At 38.1% G+C, this 17806-nt stretch overlaps 2 protein-coding genes across 3 annotated transcripts in view; both read right to left on the bottom strand.

Annotated features, from left to right (window-relative positions):
- Nucleotides 1-1093: 1093 nt before the first annotated feature.
- Nucleotides 1094-2914, bottom strand: LOC127958333 (beta-1,3-galactosyltransferase 1-like). Its single transcript, XM_052557159.1, has one exon. It carries the CDS (start codon nucleotides 2873-2875, stop codon nucleotides 1826-1828), a length of 1050 nt encoding a protein of 349 aa, XP_052413119.1. The 5' UTR covers nucleotides 2876-2914; the 3' UTR covers nucleotides 1094-1825.
- Nucleotides 2915-3618: 704 nt separating this feature from the next.
- LOC127958492 (tenascin-like) overlaps nucleotides 3619-17806 on the bottom strand; it is a 30120-nt gene continuing 15932 nt past the window's right edge. For both annotated transcript variants that reach the window (XM_052557373.1, XM_052557374.1), the window contains exons 9-24: nucleotides 17601-17786; nucleotides 16382-16471; nucleotides 15923-16186; nucleotides 13324-13599; nucleotides 9813-10085; nucleotides 8930-9052; nucleotides 7907-8050; nucleotides 7622-7741; nucleotides 7370-7513; nucleotides 6411-6541; nucleotides 6174-6306; nucleotides 5921-6072; nucleotides 5596-5692; nucleotides 5320-5481; nucleotides 5043-5206; nucleotides 3619-4953 (exon numbers count right to left, since the gene is read on the bottom strand). In XM_052557373.1, coding sequence (XP_052413333.1) covers nucleotides 4843-4953; nucleotides 5043-5206; nucleotides 5320-5481; nucleotides 5596-5692; nucleotides 5921-6072; nucleotides 6174-6306; nucleotides 6411-6541; nucleotides 7370-7513; nucleotides 7622-7741; nucleotides 7907-8050; nucleotides 8930-9052; nucleotides 9813-10085; nucleotides 13324-13599; nucleotides 15923-16186; nucleotides 16382-16471; nucleotides 17601-17786 — 2570 coding nt within the window. In that variant the 3' untranslated portion in view covers nucleotides 3619-4842. The remainder of the gene's footprint in view (nucleotides 4954-5042; nucleotides 5207-5319; nucleotides 5482-5595; nucleotides 5693-5920; nucleotides 6073-6173; nucleotides 6307-6410; nucleotides 6542-7369; nucleotides 7514-7621; nucleotides 7742-7906; nucleotides 8051-8929; nucleotides 9053-9812; nucleotides 10086-13323; nucleotides 13600-15922; nucleotides 16187-16381; nucleotides 16472-17600; nucleotides 17787-17806) is intronic.

Raw genomic sequence — 17806 nt, 5'->3', positions numbered from 1 at the left:
TGTGTTAAATATTTAAGTTGCAGTCGGCTAAATTTGAATCTGTTATTAAAGCTATTCTTAACTCTGTTATTTGTCTAATAAAAAAAACTCTATTTTATTCTAACCCCATGAACTTTTGGTTACCTCCACTTTTAACTAAAGGTTGTGAATTTAAAGGTCAACAAATGTATATTCTGTGATGACACTGAAGCCATGGATCATCTGTTTTTTCACTGTAAGTATGTGAATGCTTTATGGTCAGATATTCATGAAAGGCACATCACCTCGACAACTTCGCCCTAAAGGACATAATCTATGGACCTGTAATGAACAATAGCAAAAATGATTTCTGGTCAATATCATTATGATGGGAAAAATGTATTTAGACAAATGTACTTGAAACTTAGACCAGCCTTTTATGTATTTCATAGTGAGTTTGTTTTGTATACAAAAGCCCTTAAAGTTATGAAAAAGAAAAATGCAATAAATCTGTTTTCTGTTATTATAGAATATGATTTAAAGGATAAACCCTAGCCCCCCTTCAAGTTTTTTTTACCTCTCTGTTCTCTCTCTTTCAGTTGTATTTGTATGCACCTGTTCTGTGTATTGTAATGTGAATATGTTTTAATATTGCCAAGTTGTTTGTACATTAATGATTATTCAATAAAAAGAGAGAGGCCGACGTATAATACAAATACTGAATCAGCTGAATTTCAAAACAAACAAGACACCTCTACGGCTCAGAAATACTCCTAAATGCTTAATCATGCTGTGTAACTAGGAAGCTCACTGCAACTTTGTAAGTTTACTTTGCCAATCTGCTGTTACACAGTATCATAACCGCAACAAACATGAATCATTGCTTAATTATCATCCAATATTATTAAACAGCCTGAAGGTACTTTTACGTGGTGTATTAAATGCTTTGTTTATTATTATGTTTGAGCATCTGATTTGTACAAACTGTACCTGCAAAATAACCTAAATATCCACTCAAGAGTTCTACGTCCCTCCTCCACTCGCTTTTTTTCAATGAAACTGCGCCCCCTTCTGTTTAAATCACGCACCAGCATCTCAAAATGCAATAGACAGAAGAAACAAGTATTTTTCGCCATCAAAAATAAATATTTTTATTGTTCATACGTGGTTGGTAAAAATAACTCTTATAATATTTTGTGCAACTTCTGTACAGAAAGAAAAGAACCTAAAGCTCTGTCATGCTTTGTTCAAATAGTGCAATCTGCTTAATAAAATAAATGGCTGATGTAAGGGCAACTACTGTATGATTTCTTAATGTAAAGAATTTACAAAAGGACAAATAAAAGAGCCAGTATGCTGCCTTTTAATCATTGAAAACATATTAAAGATATTGCTATTTATGTGGACTCACACTATAAAGAAAAATCCTGAACATATCACAGCAGTATCTCCTCTTCTGGCTCCCTCCTCAGGTAATATAAGTGACCTATCTCACCCAATTCAAAGTGTTTTTATTTTTCTGCCATCCTCCTGAAGACAGAAGAATGAAAACACTATGAAATAGTCTTTTAAATAGTTTATCTAAGAAAATGTTTCACATAACCTCTAACACTTCCACATGCCCTTTCTCCCCCGCAAAACAGATTTTTTTTTTCTTTAGATTGAATACTTTTCTACACATAACACCTCAACAGGTGTATATTCTCCCTTTATTTTGTAAGTGTTCTTGGCCCTTTCAGGAAAAACAATATTTGTAACATAACATCTCAATGATGTGAACTTTGTTACAGCAATTGTACTAGCAAATACTTCAAGTAAGTTTTGCAGCTTCAAGGTACTTCAAATACAGTTTGTCATTTCAATTGTATCAACATGTAAAATAAGACTTCTGAAAGTCATGCCAAATGCGGATAAGATTCTGTGGGTTAAATCCATTTACTATAATGTGCTTGGCAAAAGTGCACCTTTCATACTTAAGTCTGCGCACCTCAAAGAGATTCCTAAATCCTAGAAATTTTGTTGCATAAACTGGTTTTACACCCAGAACGTGTAGGCACAACCCCACATAGACATCTTCGAGTGGAATCGGTTGCACAAATCTAGAGGCCCAGGATATTTTTCTGGCCAGGTCAACAGAAAAGACATATGCAGCTCCAGACACGTATGGAGGATACCAGGAGTCTGGGTAAAGGTCCTCTGAGATGTACCATTTGTTAAAGCAGTCCCTGTTAGGAACGGCATCTGAGATGACTGATCCAGTGATGTAGTCTTTCCCTGAGGACTCGCTCTGCTCATGCAAGTAGTCCACCAGGTAATGTACATTGAGAAAGATATCTGCATCGATCTTCATGGCATACCCGGCCCCCTGGCAGTAAGTGGCTATCCAGTTCATAATCATCATCGTCTTGATGGTGAGATTATGGTAGCTGTCCACAAAGTCCATTTGAATTATGTCACCATATTCTTTGCTCTCCCTCACAAGGTGCTCCTGTAGTACTGGGTCACTTTGTACTGGCTGACCAATGACAAACAAATGCAAAATGGTCACAAGAGGAATCAAACCATCTTGACCCCATGTCCTTCTAATAGCAGTCCTCGCCTCTGTGTCTTTGGGAGTCAACGGGATCATAAGAACCAGGAAAGGTCTTCTGTTCTCACACAGTTCTGGCTGATTCAGAATGAATTTGTATGTTGATGGTGAGATCACGTCATAGAGCTCTTTAGGTACTGGAGTCTTCGGTAGAGACGGTCGTATTGTGCTGTTAAAAGCGAGGATAACTACAAGTGTTATTAATCCAGCTATAGCAAAGTATTTCAAAAGTTTGTATCGCCATCGTTTTCGCATATTTAAAAAAAAATGCATCACAAACTTAGGTAGCCTAAAGTTACCCAACTTGAATGTCAGCTTCGCCCACATGCATTGCCGTAAGACTGACACACGCACGCGTTTGTTTTGGAAAACTGCCCAACCGGTTGCCAACTCTCGCGAGACAAAATAAACAACCGAAGATTCAAAAACAAATCCAAAACAAGGATTTTTGTTATGGTATATTATCATCAATATTATTTATTATCAATTATTTATTACTAATAAATGAGCCTGCAACATTTTAAACTAAAACTACACTTTTATCAAATAAGTAAAAACGTTTTATTTTTACAAAAATCAATGTCCAATCACCTTTTGAGCAGAATGGGATTGGAGAGATGGAAAAGGAGAAAAGAACAAGGGCTTCAAAAGGGAATTGTAACATAGTCACATATTTATAGCCTAATAAAATACATTCAAACCAAATGTATACTGTATAGGCTACTATAAGCCTAACGTTACTTGTTTGTTTTTCATTACATCCCGTGTTGCCAGTTGCCCAATATTCCAAAGCGAATGAGTGATTTAATGATTGAGGAGAAATATTCGCTTGGTTTGAGTTTCAAGACTAAATAATTGAATTTGTTTATTTAAATGTTAAAGAAACCCACACAAATCAATACAAATTTCCAAATCTTTACCACGCATTTATGCGCATTTTCATCGCGCAATCTGCCAACACATGATATTACTAGGAAAGCATCTCTGTTGCGTTCCGATTTCGAATGACGTGAAAGTTGCTACATTAGGCTCGTTTTGAGTGTCCAAATAATCGCACTCTGCGAACGTGATTTATTAAACAAAATCTGTTTTATTGTAAGAGGGGTTACAAAGAAACACCTGTTGTACACCCATTTAATAAACAAACAAACAAACAAAAATATTCAAATACCAAAACGAGACATAATTTACACAGGCATTGTATAGGGTCAGTGGTTTAGTCGAAAGCAGGGTAGGGGCAAACACGACGACTTTTTCTGTATATTAATTCTTTTTTTGCAAACAGGACTTTCATATAATGCTATGTTTACAACAATTCCAATCTCCTGGCCATTACCTTTCCTTTTCCTGAATCTTGAACATTATACAAGCTCTTAACTGGCGAACACAGTATCACTTAAACAAAAGACTGAACATAGGTCCTGCCTTAACTTTTGTTTAATTAATTTTTAGAGGATAACAATCAACAAATCAAGATTCTGATGCTTTGTGACTGAATGCCAATATAGTTATAGGGTACAGGAAACACGACAAAAGGTGCATATAAATGAACACTTAACAGTACTGTGTATGTATCGGTTCCAGAAATGTGCCACTTCAGAACTGATGAATGCATGAGTTGTGGGAGAGAGAAAACAGAGAGCATGGGTACTTAGATTTGTCACAGACTGACAAAAGAGATGAAAAAAAAAAAAAAAAAAAATCTCTGATCCTCCCCACTAGATATTTTATTTTTTTGCAGTTCTGCATTTTAAATGCTGAGTTTTACCATGTGCCATTAAACTTCTCGCCCCAATTGAGAAGTTAAAGGATAAATAATTATTGAGGCTAATTCACAGCCTAGCTAGGGAAGATGCTCTGAAGCAAAAATACCACACACAAACATTCAACTCTTCCCACTGTAACTGTATGGGATATACAGAAATAATAATATTATAATTTTTTAAACTGGAAAGCACCAAGCCAAACTCAAAATCTCCTCTCCGTAGGTATTGTATCGTATAGGTGTTACTGGACTGTCTGTCTTTGGTGTGCTTATGATGTACAGGCACAGTGTGTAATGTTAAACACTTCACTATGAGTCTATTGGTTCACTGTCAGACTGACATGCACAGAAGTGGTACACACACAACTGTGTATGGACTGTAGGTTTGAATGGGGGGGGGGGGGGTGAAGAGCAGGCTGGGCTCCTGGCAGTGACTTTGGTAGATGAAGGGGATGAGATGATGCAGGAGAAACAAGGGACAAGTGGTCAGCAGTGGAGGGTTGCTTGGTTCGAGCTGGAGCGCATTGGTTTACGATCGCTTTCTCCTTCCCTCAAAATTCCTGAAGTTGGCGGGCCTGATCTTCATCTCTGCAAACTCGATAGAGTGCTCGTGACCCTTCCAGTGGAACCAGTTTACACCCTGTAGAAAAAAAAGTTAAAAACATTCTTAATATGTCTCTACTGTGTATTATTAGACAGGTGAGAAAGCACATATTATGAAATGTGTACCTTGCTATGACTGTTGTCTCCATATCGTCCCATTATATTCACTCGATGACAGTTTTTATACCAGAAAGCTCCCTTGTAAGACAGAGCACAGTTGGTGACAGCTATATCGTGGTCATTATCGTAGGTCGAGAATGGACGGCCGTGGTGATACGTCATTGAGTCACCTTTAAAAGAGCATTACAAAATTATTACAAAGTCATTTACACTACTTTTCAAAAGTTTTTTTTTTTTTAAAGAAATGAATACTTTTATTCTAATAGAGAGAGATCTTGCAGACCTGCAGTGCCGCTGTATCCTCCAACATGCACTTTGTAGCGACTGCGTGGTTCTGAGACTGAAAACTTGTCATACTGCGCATATGCAGACTCGCCCTTATCTCTGAGGTCCACACGCAGCTCATACTGCCCAGAGGAGGTGATCTTATGGAGGTTAGAGAGACCTGCAGACACAAGGACACAATTTGTCCAACATTGCTCTATATCATAATACCTTAGGGCTTCCTAGGTCAATATTAACAATTTGATGTCAATTTGATGCACAGATGTAAACATACCCAACCAGAATTCATCATTCAGGTCACCGAAGCCTGCAGTGTAGTTCTTCCAGTTTCTGAAAAACTCCACTTTACCGCTCTGTCGTCTCACAAACACCTGTATGGAGGTACCACAGTATTACAATGACCAGTGTTTTTGCTCTCTGTGTATTATTAGACTTTAATTTAATCATGTCAACCCTGACATTGAATAATAATAATAATAATAAACACATAAAAGTACCCTTGCATTTACAGATACTAGTTTTCATTTTAAATACCCCCCTGTAGGTCCAAAACAGCCAATCTTTCTATCCTGCATGTTATTTGAGGAAGAATTACTCACAATCCAGCCGCCTCCATCAGTGGTCATATCACAGTAGACTTGCAGAGGCTGACTCTCGTCTCCACGCAGGTAAACAGTGTACAGGCCTGAGGTTGTTTCTCCGTTTAACAGAGTCTGCGAACAGTCTTTAGGATGCTTGTATAGCACTCCAACTGTGATAAAGAAAGAGAGAACAGTTTACCCAGAGGCTTGTTTATTTTGTTCCGAGTTTGTGATCATGTAATGAAATTGTGCTTTAAGGTTATTGGCTCACTGGTGGAGAAGACTGTCGAGATGATTTTGCTTCTCTTTGGCCCAGCGATGGCCTGCAGTCTGACTGTGTACTCAGTGGAGGAAGTCAGCTGAGTCATGCTGTAAGATGTTGCCGTGGGGCTAAGGACAACCTCCTGAGCCAAGAGAAGAAAACCAGGAATAAAAAATGGGCAAGCTTCAGTTTTTAGGCTGTAAGTGATGTTTAAAGTTAGATTGTTCATTCAGGCGGTCCACTCACCTTGACAATGCCATCAGCAGACTCAAAGCTGAGGATGTACCCACTGATGTCTGCTCTTGGTGGCTTCCATGTCAACATAGCACTTTCTGTTTGAATATTACTGGCAGCCAGATTCTGAGGGGCATCGACATCTGCAGCAGAGAGTATTCTGTTATTAACCTTGCATTCAGAATTCTTAAGGTGTGACAATCCAGGCAAAAACACTTTCTTTATGCACTGTTTTTTTTTTTTTTTTTTTTTGACTAGTGGAAAGAAAACATCCAAAATACACTTTGAAGTGTTTCTTTCATAGCACTTTATCTGATTGTGTCTATGTATATTTTAATTACAATACATCTTTAAAGATCATTTTCCCAAAATGAGATTTTTCTCCTGCACTGAGCCCAAAATAATACACAGAGTAACACATATACATACCAATCTTTGAAGTTTTATCACTATCTAAAATCTGAAGGTTCTTACAAAGGGGTTTGTTCATGTATAATTTGCCAGGTTTTATACAATATTTTATTCCTTAAAAAAAAGGTGATTTTTTTCTGGCTGTTGATATTATTTTCTGATTGATGAAGTGATAAAAAGAGATATCCAAAATCACTTCTGTAAAACCTTTTTTGGAGTTTAATATGTCAATGAAACATGGCTTTATTTTTGTTCTCTTAATTTAAGTTTTTATTATTTGATTCTGCAAAAAAGTGTGAAAAAATATTTAACTGAATGCTTATTAAAACACATTGTTCATGATAAAAAAAAAAAATTATGCATAAACGACCACTGACAATTTAGTAGTGGACAAACTAACCCAGTGTGAAAACATTAATTTTTTTTGGTCAAAGGTGCCCATGTATTTTTGCTACTCTTTTACTTTACACCAATAAATATTTATCTGTATGAAATGAGAAATCAGATGTCTTGTGTTGTTTGTGCGGTGCGTATGTAAAATGAGTGAGTGTTCGCTTTACCTGTGGTGAACTCTGTGCTGGTTGCAGCGCTCTTGGCTGCTTCTCTGACAGCATAAACTTTAACAGTGTACAGGGTGGCAGGTGTGAGGGAGCTCATCTCAAACTCCACAGTGTTCCCAGACACCCGTTCCATCACTGGAGCCACTGACAAAAGAACAAAACACAGCTGAGACTCTCTGCTTTATGGTTTTAGTCTGTAGCACTTGAAACAACTTTTCTTTGAGAATGATTAGGGACAGTCTGAGTTGTTACCACTGTCTGCGCTGTAAGTGATGACATATCCATCCACAGTAGCAATGGACGGCTGCCACAGCAGCAGAGCTTCAGTGTCGGTGATGTTGACTGCTGTCAGACCTCGTGGTTTATCCAGGGCTGAGGGCCAACAGATACAAACAGAGAGACAAAAGAAAAGCAAAATCACTGAGAGACAGCCTGGCGTCGATTCCTAGGCTAAAGTAATTCTTTTAGATTAATTAATTACCTTGTACTTGCATTACTCCCATCACCCATCCCATCTAGAAACTATTCTAGTTGTACCTGTCGTGACTCTATCAGATCCTGGTTCACTCTCCTCCAAGCCCTTCACAGCGATGACAGTGACCTGGTAGGTCACTCCAGGGGTCAGATTAGGCAGCATGGCTTGAGACTCTCCTCCATCTACTCTCAGTGTCATAGGGCTGCCTGCAGGGGGAGACAGAACATTGGAATAAATTAGATTTAGCGTATGTCACTAGAGGGCAGCACTGTCTGTAATAAATTGGGATGGTGAAATGCAAGAATGCTGTGCTGATGGATAAAACAGTGTGGTTTGATTTATGATATGCACTGATAGGTTCACATAACCGAAGATGGGCCTGATCTAAAAACCTGCACTGATCTCAGAGAAGCCAAAGGGACACTATGAGACTTTAGGGGGACATCTCTTGATTTCAATCAATTTATTATGCCAAAACGGCAGTCTAAGAGAATTTCCTCTGCAACTTATGCAATTTATTACATAAGATAGCATTTATGACAAATCATAAACTGAGGAAGTACAAATAATACTATGAATTTCCAACAGGCAACTATCCAACTGCCTAGAAAACCACACAGTAAAGTCTCGCTTTCCTAAGATGGACTGTGTTCCAACTTGGAGGGAAGAAGGCTTTGCCTTCACTTCCAGCACAAAAGATCCAAATATGCTATAAATAGTACTAATATATGTAGACTTCCATTCAAACGTTTGGTGTACGAAAGTCATTTTTTCAAAAGAAATTCCTACATTTTTCAGAAAGTACACATTGAATTGATTATGGTTCTATTCCATATAAATTCTGTTGTTTGAAAAAAAAAAAATTAATAATAATAATAATAATAATTAAACAAATTATATATAAATATTACAGGTTTCCAACATTTATAATAATATTGGACACCAGATCATCATATAAGACAGATTTTTGAAGGAATAAATTACATTTGAAAATACTTCAAAAAGTAAAATTCATTTTAATTTGTAGTAATATATGATAAAATACTATTTGTAATAATATATAATAACATGACCATGTCACTTACCACCCTGAATGGGCACATAGGTGACCCGGTAGCTGTCTACATGGGTACGGGGCAAAGTCCAGTGAACAGTGGCCGATGTATCAGTCACATCAGAAAAGCGTATCTCCTTGGGTGTTCCCAGACCTTGGTAAGAATGACACAGAGAAGAAACGAATATAAAAATATACTGTTAAAAATGTGTGTTCTAGCATTTGACAAACAGGAGTTAAAAACCTTTCCCCAGAAATGAGTTATTTCAGACTGTAAAAGAAACAAAAATACAGCTGGTGTCAAGGAACAAATAGATGCATCAAAGTAAACATTCAGGACATGAGGATGACCAACTGTGTGACTACAGAGAAAGGACAAACAAACAAAGGCCCTGGCCTTAAAGCTATTTCTCAGCGCTGAATCTCGAGTGACAGATGCAAGAAGATTAACTTGCCCCAGTACAGAGGCACAATAGTGTGACAAGCAAACATCAGACACAAGTGGAAAGTGAAGTTCAGTAACATAAAGGAAGACTGCCTGAAACAAGCACACAATCAGGACAAATACACAAAATAGTTACAGGTACTGCTTTGTAAATGAAACCCTCAATCACATAACAGATAGAGACGGAGAAAATAAAACTGGTGAGAGAAGACTTGGATGCAACCATTGTTGTTAATGAGAGACTCTATACTCTGTGGACACAATAAGGAAAAAGAAAATGAGTGATGTTGTTATATTGTTAAACATGGCAAAGAAGGTAATGGATGAATGGAAAAGACTTCATGTTTAATAGTATTAGTTTTGAACAAACATGCTAGCTAGCTCACAGAAACATAAAATCATTGAAATGAAAAAAAAAAAAAAAAGTGTTAGTGGTTCTTCCACGAGCTACTCTTAAAAATCCAAATACCTGTTCGTGCTACAGACAAAAGGGGCTTGAATTTCCGTCCCGAAATGATTCCAAAGAGCTCGATGTCATACTCTGTATCTTCTTTGAGACCTGTCACCGCTTCTGTTCGCTTGTCTCCAGACACACTCAACTGGAGAGGTTGACCCAGGGCGTTAGAATCCCCGACTTTGATAGTGAATGTATCAAAGATGCCGTCTGGTGCTGTCCATGTCAGTTTAAAGCTGTGCGGGGTGTTGTCTGAGACCGAGAGATGCTCCACTTCAGGTTCAGCTTCTGGTTGACAAAACAATAAAGTTGTTCTTCCTCTGTAAACTCTGTGGAATGTACTTAGAAGAGGTTAAATGGCCAAGAACTGTGAATTTGATTCCCTAAACCAGTTTTACTTTATTTGTGGTGTTTGCTTAGGTTATATAAATTTGAGCAGGGGAAGACACTGCTGTATGAGAGACAATTAAGCGATTATGTTTCTCATGCACGAAAATATATATATTTTTGAATCAATTGTTCAGTCATCTATCAGTTGTTCCTATATCTGTGGCAGGTGATGCTGAAATCAGTGAGCCAGTAAATTTAATTTACATATTTGGATTAGAATATGGAATGAGATCTGTTGGTTAGTAGAAAAAAAAAATTGACATTGATGAATTTTCCACTATTATATTAGGTTCCAACATCATAATTGTATCATCATATAATAGCAGTCATGCAGGGTTCAAGACAGAGCTTTTCTGGGACAATGACATATCCATAATAATCATATTGACAGTTGGGCTCATTCTGGAAATGCATTTTTGTCTCGTTTTTAGCTGATCTTGCAAGAAGGCCAATGACAATGAAAGATATGAATTCTGAGAGGGATGTCTCTTGAGAAGCAATCGTTGTGGTAAGGATATGTAAAACTGAAAACCTAAAGCCTCAGGGATGTCTTGACCACATGAGCAATGCATTTTATTTTCAACAATAGTCTTGTATGTGCCAGAATGTGGTTAAGTCTTAATATGCTGTGGTTTGCTTTTCATCTTCATGTACCAAGAACCAGTTACTGCGTTACATATTAGTTTTATTTTTTTCTTTGGAAGTATAGGAAGTATTAAGGAGAAGGAAGATCATATTGAATGATAATATACTGACTTACTTTGATATTGTACATTTTTATTTCTGCTAAGTCTGTTTTTTTTAATGCTTATGTTTAACAATCCAGCAGCCAGACTCGAAATGTATTAATAATTATATAATAAATATATTATATATAGTAAATATATAATAAATGTAGTTTATTAACATTTTAAATACAATAAATAAATAGTTTATATAAATTTGGGATTAATCTTGTTATTAAAAAAAAACTAGATACTGGATATACACAGAATGCAATCAACAAACTATAGAAATTGAATGGAAATTCAATAGTAATACCCGATAGTGAGATTTAAAAAATGTTCAAAATACAATGTAGTATTGTTCCAAACTGACAATGCCTAAATAGAGCATTGGGGGGAAAAAGACCCTTGACCAGACTAAACCTCTTCTTCCTCTAAAGCTCTGGATGATGTGAAACAGAAAAGACATTTGTTGAATGTGGAAAAGTGTTGGAAATAAAAACCAGCGAGGACAAATCCTGTGGAGCTGTCCTTCTTCATTAGCACTGTTCACTTGTTTAAGAGTGTCAGCAGTGTTTGAGGCATTTCAAGAGTACTAACATGTGCTCTCCAAGGATCACTTTCATCTGACTGCCTTCTAAGTCTCTCTGGTTTGACAAAGAGGCATCTGTTTGTGGAGGTGGAAAAGGCGCCAGCTAACCTACAGAAACAAGGTCTGGAAGCAGTAATTCTACAGCAGGCAGCTTAAACCTCTGAGGGGGATATCTGTGTTGACACAGCTAAATGTTGCAGCAGGGATAAGCAAACCAACCAGAGAAAGAAAACTACCGAAGTTTCTGTAAACATTATAAACACTTTTCTGCTTTTAAAAGCTTGTGTTACTCAGGCCAGAGCGAGGCAAGAGTTCATGGGTCATGTGACATGAATAGAGCGGAGGTTAACAGAAATCCAATCAGTTCTCCTTCTCTTCTGCCTATTTGCATGCAGACTTGAGAAACTGCTACAACTGCGGCCCCTGCAGCCACTGGCTGATAAACGCCAAGAAAATGTGTGAAAGTGAGGCATAAGAATGAGAAGTAGCACAGGGTCAGAAAACTGGGTGTGCATACTGAAAAGATCCTTCACAAGAAGCGACAAAAACCCCTCAGGATCACTTCCATGGCAGTACAGTCACCCGCTCTGTTCGCTGATTTTCTGAGGAGGGGCAAAATGTTGGTTTATAAATGTGTTTGCTACAATACAACTTGGTAGATTATAAATGCCACAAACGAAATGATTTAAATTGACTCACTGACAATGTGAGTTGAATGCCGCAGTCAATTAGAATGAAAAAGGCATCATTAGTCTAACTATGTTTTGCCTGTTAAACACGAATGTACCAGCGATGACAGGCAGAGGTCATTTCCTGCACCTGGAGGCTGTGCTGGTGATTATGCAGATGTAGACCTGTGGGGAGGCATTATGATGCAGTGCAGGTGTGCTCTGAATGTCAGTTTTACTTCAACATAAAATTCAGCAGATGACAGAATGTGTTGCTGACTTGAAAGCGGCTTGATATGCACACTTGAAAGATTATCTGTGTCTGAAATCATGTACTGTCAGTATTTACTTCAATTGATTATGAACTCACTTGTCAGGCATTAATGAAGTTCTCTTTGTTTTACAAGTATGCATGTGTTGAAGTATTAATTCAATTCAGACATATTATCCAACCATGTTGTTAACGTCATGTGAATCATGACATCAGATGAATACAATATGATGCCAAGTGGATCATACGTTTATGAAAACTGACATAGTACATTAGACGTATTGCTTCTCATATAGTATATATAGAAAAAGACTTATTCAGGCACTAGGATTTATTTTGGATGCAGTCATATTGGATGACGCTGCTTTACACTACAATTTAAAATTTTGAGGTTGTAATTTTTTATTTTTTTATTTTGTAAACTCTCTTAACACCATAGCTGTAATAATAGTAATTTTAATCAATGCATCAAAGCACATTTGATTAATGAATCCATTTTGAATAATAGTATTAATTAATTGAGAATTCTTCTGAAATCAACATTATTGGATGTGGCTGCAATATACTCATTATTTTGTTGAAAATGCCCAAATATTCACTTTACCTTCTATATTAATAGTGGAAAATACAAGAAATACTCGTTGGAAACTAGTTTCAGTACAATATGATAGTAGATGAAGAAATTAATACACTATGAAGACTACAAAAACTGGTTAAAATAATAAAAATGTGTTAGTTTTAATACACCATGTGATTTGATGAATTGCATATTAGAAGAGAAAAGAAGTTAGTTGGTTTTGCTGCTTGAGATACAGCATTGATCCAAAGAAAACTGGAAAAGAAGACCGAGCTGGTCCAGGATTGCACAAAGAATTGATACCTGTGATGGCTTCAGCAAAGACAGGATCTAAGAGCTCTCCCTTGTACAGCCCATACAGTGTGACCCTGTAGAAAGTACTAGGGGAGAGGTCAGTGACAGCCAGGCTGAACTCCTGACTGGATAAAGTGTGGTTCTGACCATCAGATAAGCCATCTGGGTCAGATACTTCAACCAGAAAGCTCTCAACCTCTCCTCTGTCCAGCTCCCAGGACATACTGAAGCTGTCCCAGGACACATCAGAGATGGTGATGTTGCCCACCTGAGGCTTCTCTTCATCTGGATGACAAACAAATCAGAAGATAATTAATTTGGCAAGAAAAGGTACAAACAGGAGAAAGACACGTGTAATGGTGACTGAATAGGTTTTGCTGATTTCTGAAGGCAATCTCTCTTGATGAGGTTGTTTTAATTGAGTCGTATTAATTGAAGTCCAAACAAAAAGACCAGAACACATGATTCAAAACAATGCAAAGCATTTGAAAAATTAGAGGGAAAAATCCATGTTATGAGCAAGAATAAATCTTTTAATATGTTTTAAATTCATCCCCATCTGTTCCAACAGAACAGAACAGAACATCTGCCCATGAGTGAAAAAAAAACTAACAAAAAAACTTCAACTACAAAAAGTTGTAGTGACAAACAAACTATTTTGCAGTCTTTTCTCATGCAACCTATTAACAACCAAGCAGCAGCTTGCTGAGACAGCTTTGGTATTAATGGCCCTGAGAAAAGCCATTAATTTTTGAAGGTCCTGCCTAGCCTGCCTGAGCAGAGGTATGCTGAACACTTCAAATATGGGAGGCAGCCATGCAGAGCAGTGCATTGCAACCTATAATTGAACATCATTGTGCATTGTCAGCATTCACAGGCAAAGAGGGGGCAGACAGCTAAGAGATGCACGGTGGGCTAACCATTATCCTGTCTATACACATTCAAGAGGGCAGAAATGTGGCGTGCAAATAGGGTGAGAGACAATGGGGATGAAGTGAATGACCTTCCCAGGCATAAGGGCTGATTGTCGCTTTTGAAATCAGGAGATGAAACAATACAAAGCTGTCAAACAGCAAAACAACTCATTGATCATCTTGCGCCATTCATGGGAACTGAAATTTGGGAAAACTGATTCATTTTGCACAATTATCCAATAGAGTTCCCAAAACTGAAAGCGGTCCATGTATGTCTGAGGAATGGCCTTCACTACATGCAGATGGGGATAGAATAAAAGAACGGCTTTATTGTTGTGAGGTCCTCAGGCCACAGACACCTTAAGGGTGTTTGGATAAAGTCTTTGTTGTATGCATGCACAAGCCATGAAGTTGTGGTCACATTTATCAATGCTTGTGAATTTTCACAGGCAAGTTTTAGTCATTTTAATTGGTATCCATGTGGGAATTTTTTGTGAGGTTGAATGATTTCCCCAAAACGATTTCACAATTGGTCCAATGGAGTTTTTGGGGTTTGAAAGTGACTTCTGTGCAAGCTTTGCTTCATAAATAGCTATTCTATTGACAAAATACCTTTTTGCCTACAAAATTTTCCAGAAAATTCACATATGTGTCCATACCTTAACATAGCATAACAAAACTTTGTGCATGCATGTGACTGATGGTCATCGGGTCCCAATGTACCAAGCTGAAACTCTAATAATCATGCAGGAGAAACATTCAGTGAACAGAAAAAAACCCAGACCTAAAGGTCTCCCTGCCCCCCCCACCTTCCCATTTCCATCGGGTCTGAGGGAAGTGTATGCCCATGCTTGTGTGCCGTGTCTAAGGCCGATAATGGCTGCTGAAATAAATGCATTGGGATTATAGTGCTGGTGATTTCAGAGACAACATTTTAACAGGCGGCTCAGCATGTGTCCTATTTATCAGTCCGCCCCACAGTTCATTGTGGTCAAATCACGCAAATTCAAAAGGGGAGTGGGCTCACTCTGACGATTATCACATGAATGAGCTTTCTGTGCGTGTGTGTGTGTGTGTGTGTGTTTGGGATCTTGAGAAACACTATATCTGTTGTCTTGCCTTGGCAACCAAAGCAAACAACTGATGTTATATTCTGTAGCCCCTTGGTATTAGTTAATGACTATTCTGCTATAAAATCAAGAACATTTTGGTAAAACAAAAATCTGGAAGTTAAATGGCATTCTGTCCGCAGAGATTTGGGCTTCCTTTAAAAAGAAAAATAAACCCACATGCCATAAATGAGGGCACAGAATAGGCATATTAAGCTTCAGTTTCCACTACGTGATGGCATTTTGAGATCTTTATGGACGTTTTCTCATAATAAGGAGCTACAAAATGTTTAATTCAAGTTTATAGAACAAGGACTGCAGTATCTTCAAACTCCAAAAGAAATATTGGCACTTAAGGGAGGAAAACAGTCAAGATAATAAATTCCAGAGTCGCCTTCAGATCCTCAGTGGCCTGCTGAACAAATATATATTTATGGGTTGAAAAAGAATATTCAAATCATATTTTTTGAAAGATTATTTTATGATCCAAACCAATATTGGTTTTGTCACTCTAGAGGTAAGAGAAACGGTGAAGATGCATTCTTTATACTGTATCAAAATGAAAATATAAGGATGCATACTAACCTGTGGATGCTGACAGAGTGGCTGGCGCACTCATCTTTCTTCCTCTCTTGGCAGATAGACTGATGGTGTACAGCATTCCAGGATTCAGGTCAGTCAGGGTGTAGGTATTGACAGTAAGAGGTACCTCCAATTCAGTTTCTGTGCCATCCGCAGATGTAAAGACTAGCACATAGTTGTCGATTTTGGCGACCGGCCTCCTCCAAACCAGTACCAATGTGGTCTCTGTGGTTTCACTTACTTCAAGGTCTTTGGGAGAGTCAATATCTAAGAGGACAGGTACGTAACATTAAAGGATTAGTTTTTTTCCTTAACTATTCCTTTCAGAATTAACATTACATAACTACAATTGGGTTTATGAAGACAATAGAACTCACATGCACTTTTAACTCTGCTAATAAGAAGAGAGTTAAAACAACTCTAATATACGGGTGAGTTACTGACCATCTGGTTAAGTCTTACCAGTCACAGCATTGGTTGTAGCAGGCATACTCTCACGCTCTTCTTTGATTGACGTCACACCCATTCCATACTCTGTCCCGGGCCTAAGGCCTAAGAAAGGGGCCAGTCAATTCAGTCATCTCAAATCATTAGACAAAACGAAACCATTAATCTCTCACATTAGTTGATTTTGGAGCCTCTGTGGTAGGCAATTGTTTTCGTTCTTGCCACAGTGCGGTTTCGATTTCATCTGCACGCCATATCAATCGAATGCCTTTCATTGGCTGCATCAAAGAGCTTCTCCACAGGCCAGAAACAATATTTACCATCATACAAGAGATTCTCAGATCCCCACAGCCCCAATTCATAAGAGCCCTTAGCCCAAATCCCACACTTTACCCCTCTTAATGCCTGTATTGGCTCCTGCAGAGGTCACTGTGCAGGAGTCCTCCAGCATGAAATTACGCCTAATGCAGAGGAAGCTCATTATCAATAAAATCACAGGCGTGACGGCAATTACAGATAATAACTGTGTGAAAGAGACAACTAGTGAGATATGTGTGTGTGAGAGAGAGACTCTGCGTTATTAGCCGAACAGATCGTCCGCCTTATTTACAGGGAACAGGCCTCCCAAGGACAAAGGAGCAAACCAGACAAAGAATCTATTATCCATTTTGAATATATTTTTCTCCCAGCCATGATAATCCCTGCTTGCGGTAACACATGGCTGTAGAGAATAAGAATTAGTGCAGGAGATTGCCTCAAAGCACAAGTGTATAATAGAAGTGCTGCTGCGACGAAGAAAGCCTCCGCTTTCCCTTTTTGACTGGGATTTTCACATTGAAGCACCAGTGTTACTTCATTTAAGGCATGAATAAGGCATTACCAACAAAAGGGATAGCATCTCATTCGCTTTTAGTCATGTAAACACTTCACATTACTAAAAAAGGTGCTCATTTCGAAATAAAATGCTGATAAGTATAGTACGAAAAAAGCCACTTTGAACCTTAAAAATGCAGGAAAATTTGAAAATGACTTCACATTTCAGCACCTGGGAACTACATTCATAATTTCAAGAGGGTACAAATGGCTTGGATGTGCAGATGGACTGAAACTGCAGCATGGCCTACTTTTATTCCAGTTTTTAAATACGTTTTTTGATCTGTATGATCTGTTTGTAATTGATGTGGTTTGTAATCTCTGGAGATGAATTATTGTGTAATTCGAATTGGCCTCTCACCAGTGATTTTAGCCTGAGTGGTATCTTGCGGGCCGCTGGGGAAGACCAGTTCTCCGTGCTCCCCTCCAGAAAGTGGGCCGTATTTGACGCGGTAATTGAGGACATCAGATATGCTGTTTTTCCACTCCAGAGTTATGCTCTCATCTGTCTGTTCAACTGCCTTGAGGTTGCTGGGGGCATCAAGGTCTGAAACACGCCAACATGTG

The sequence above is a fragment of the Carassius gibelio genome, chromosome B5 (genome assembly GCF_023724105.1).
Source record: "Carassius gibelio isolate Cgi1373 ecotype wild population from Czech Republic chromosome B5, carGib1.2-hapl.c, whole genome shotgun sequence".
In the NCBI taxonomy this organism is placed as follows: domain Eukaryota; kingdom Metazoa; phylum Chordata; class Actinopteri; order Cypriniformes; family Cyprinidae; genus Carassius; species Carassius gibelio.
This window is presented reverse-complemented; position numbering and strand designations above follow the sequence as displayed.

What these genes read in the sequence shown, in the direction of transcription:
- LOC127958333 (XM_052557159.1), bottom strand. Translation starts at nt 2,875, where the DNA reads ATGTGGGCGAAGCTGACATTCAAGTTGGGTAACTTTAGGCTACCTAAG.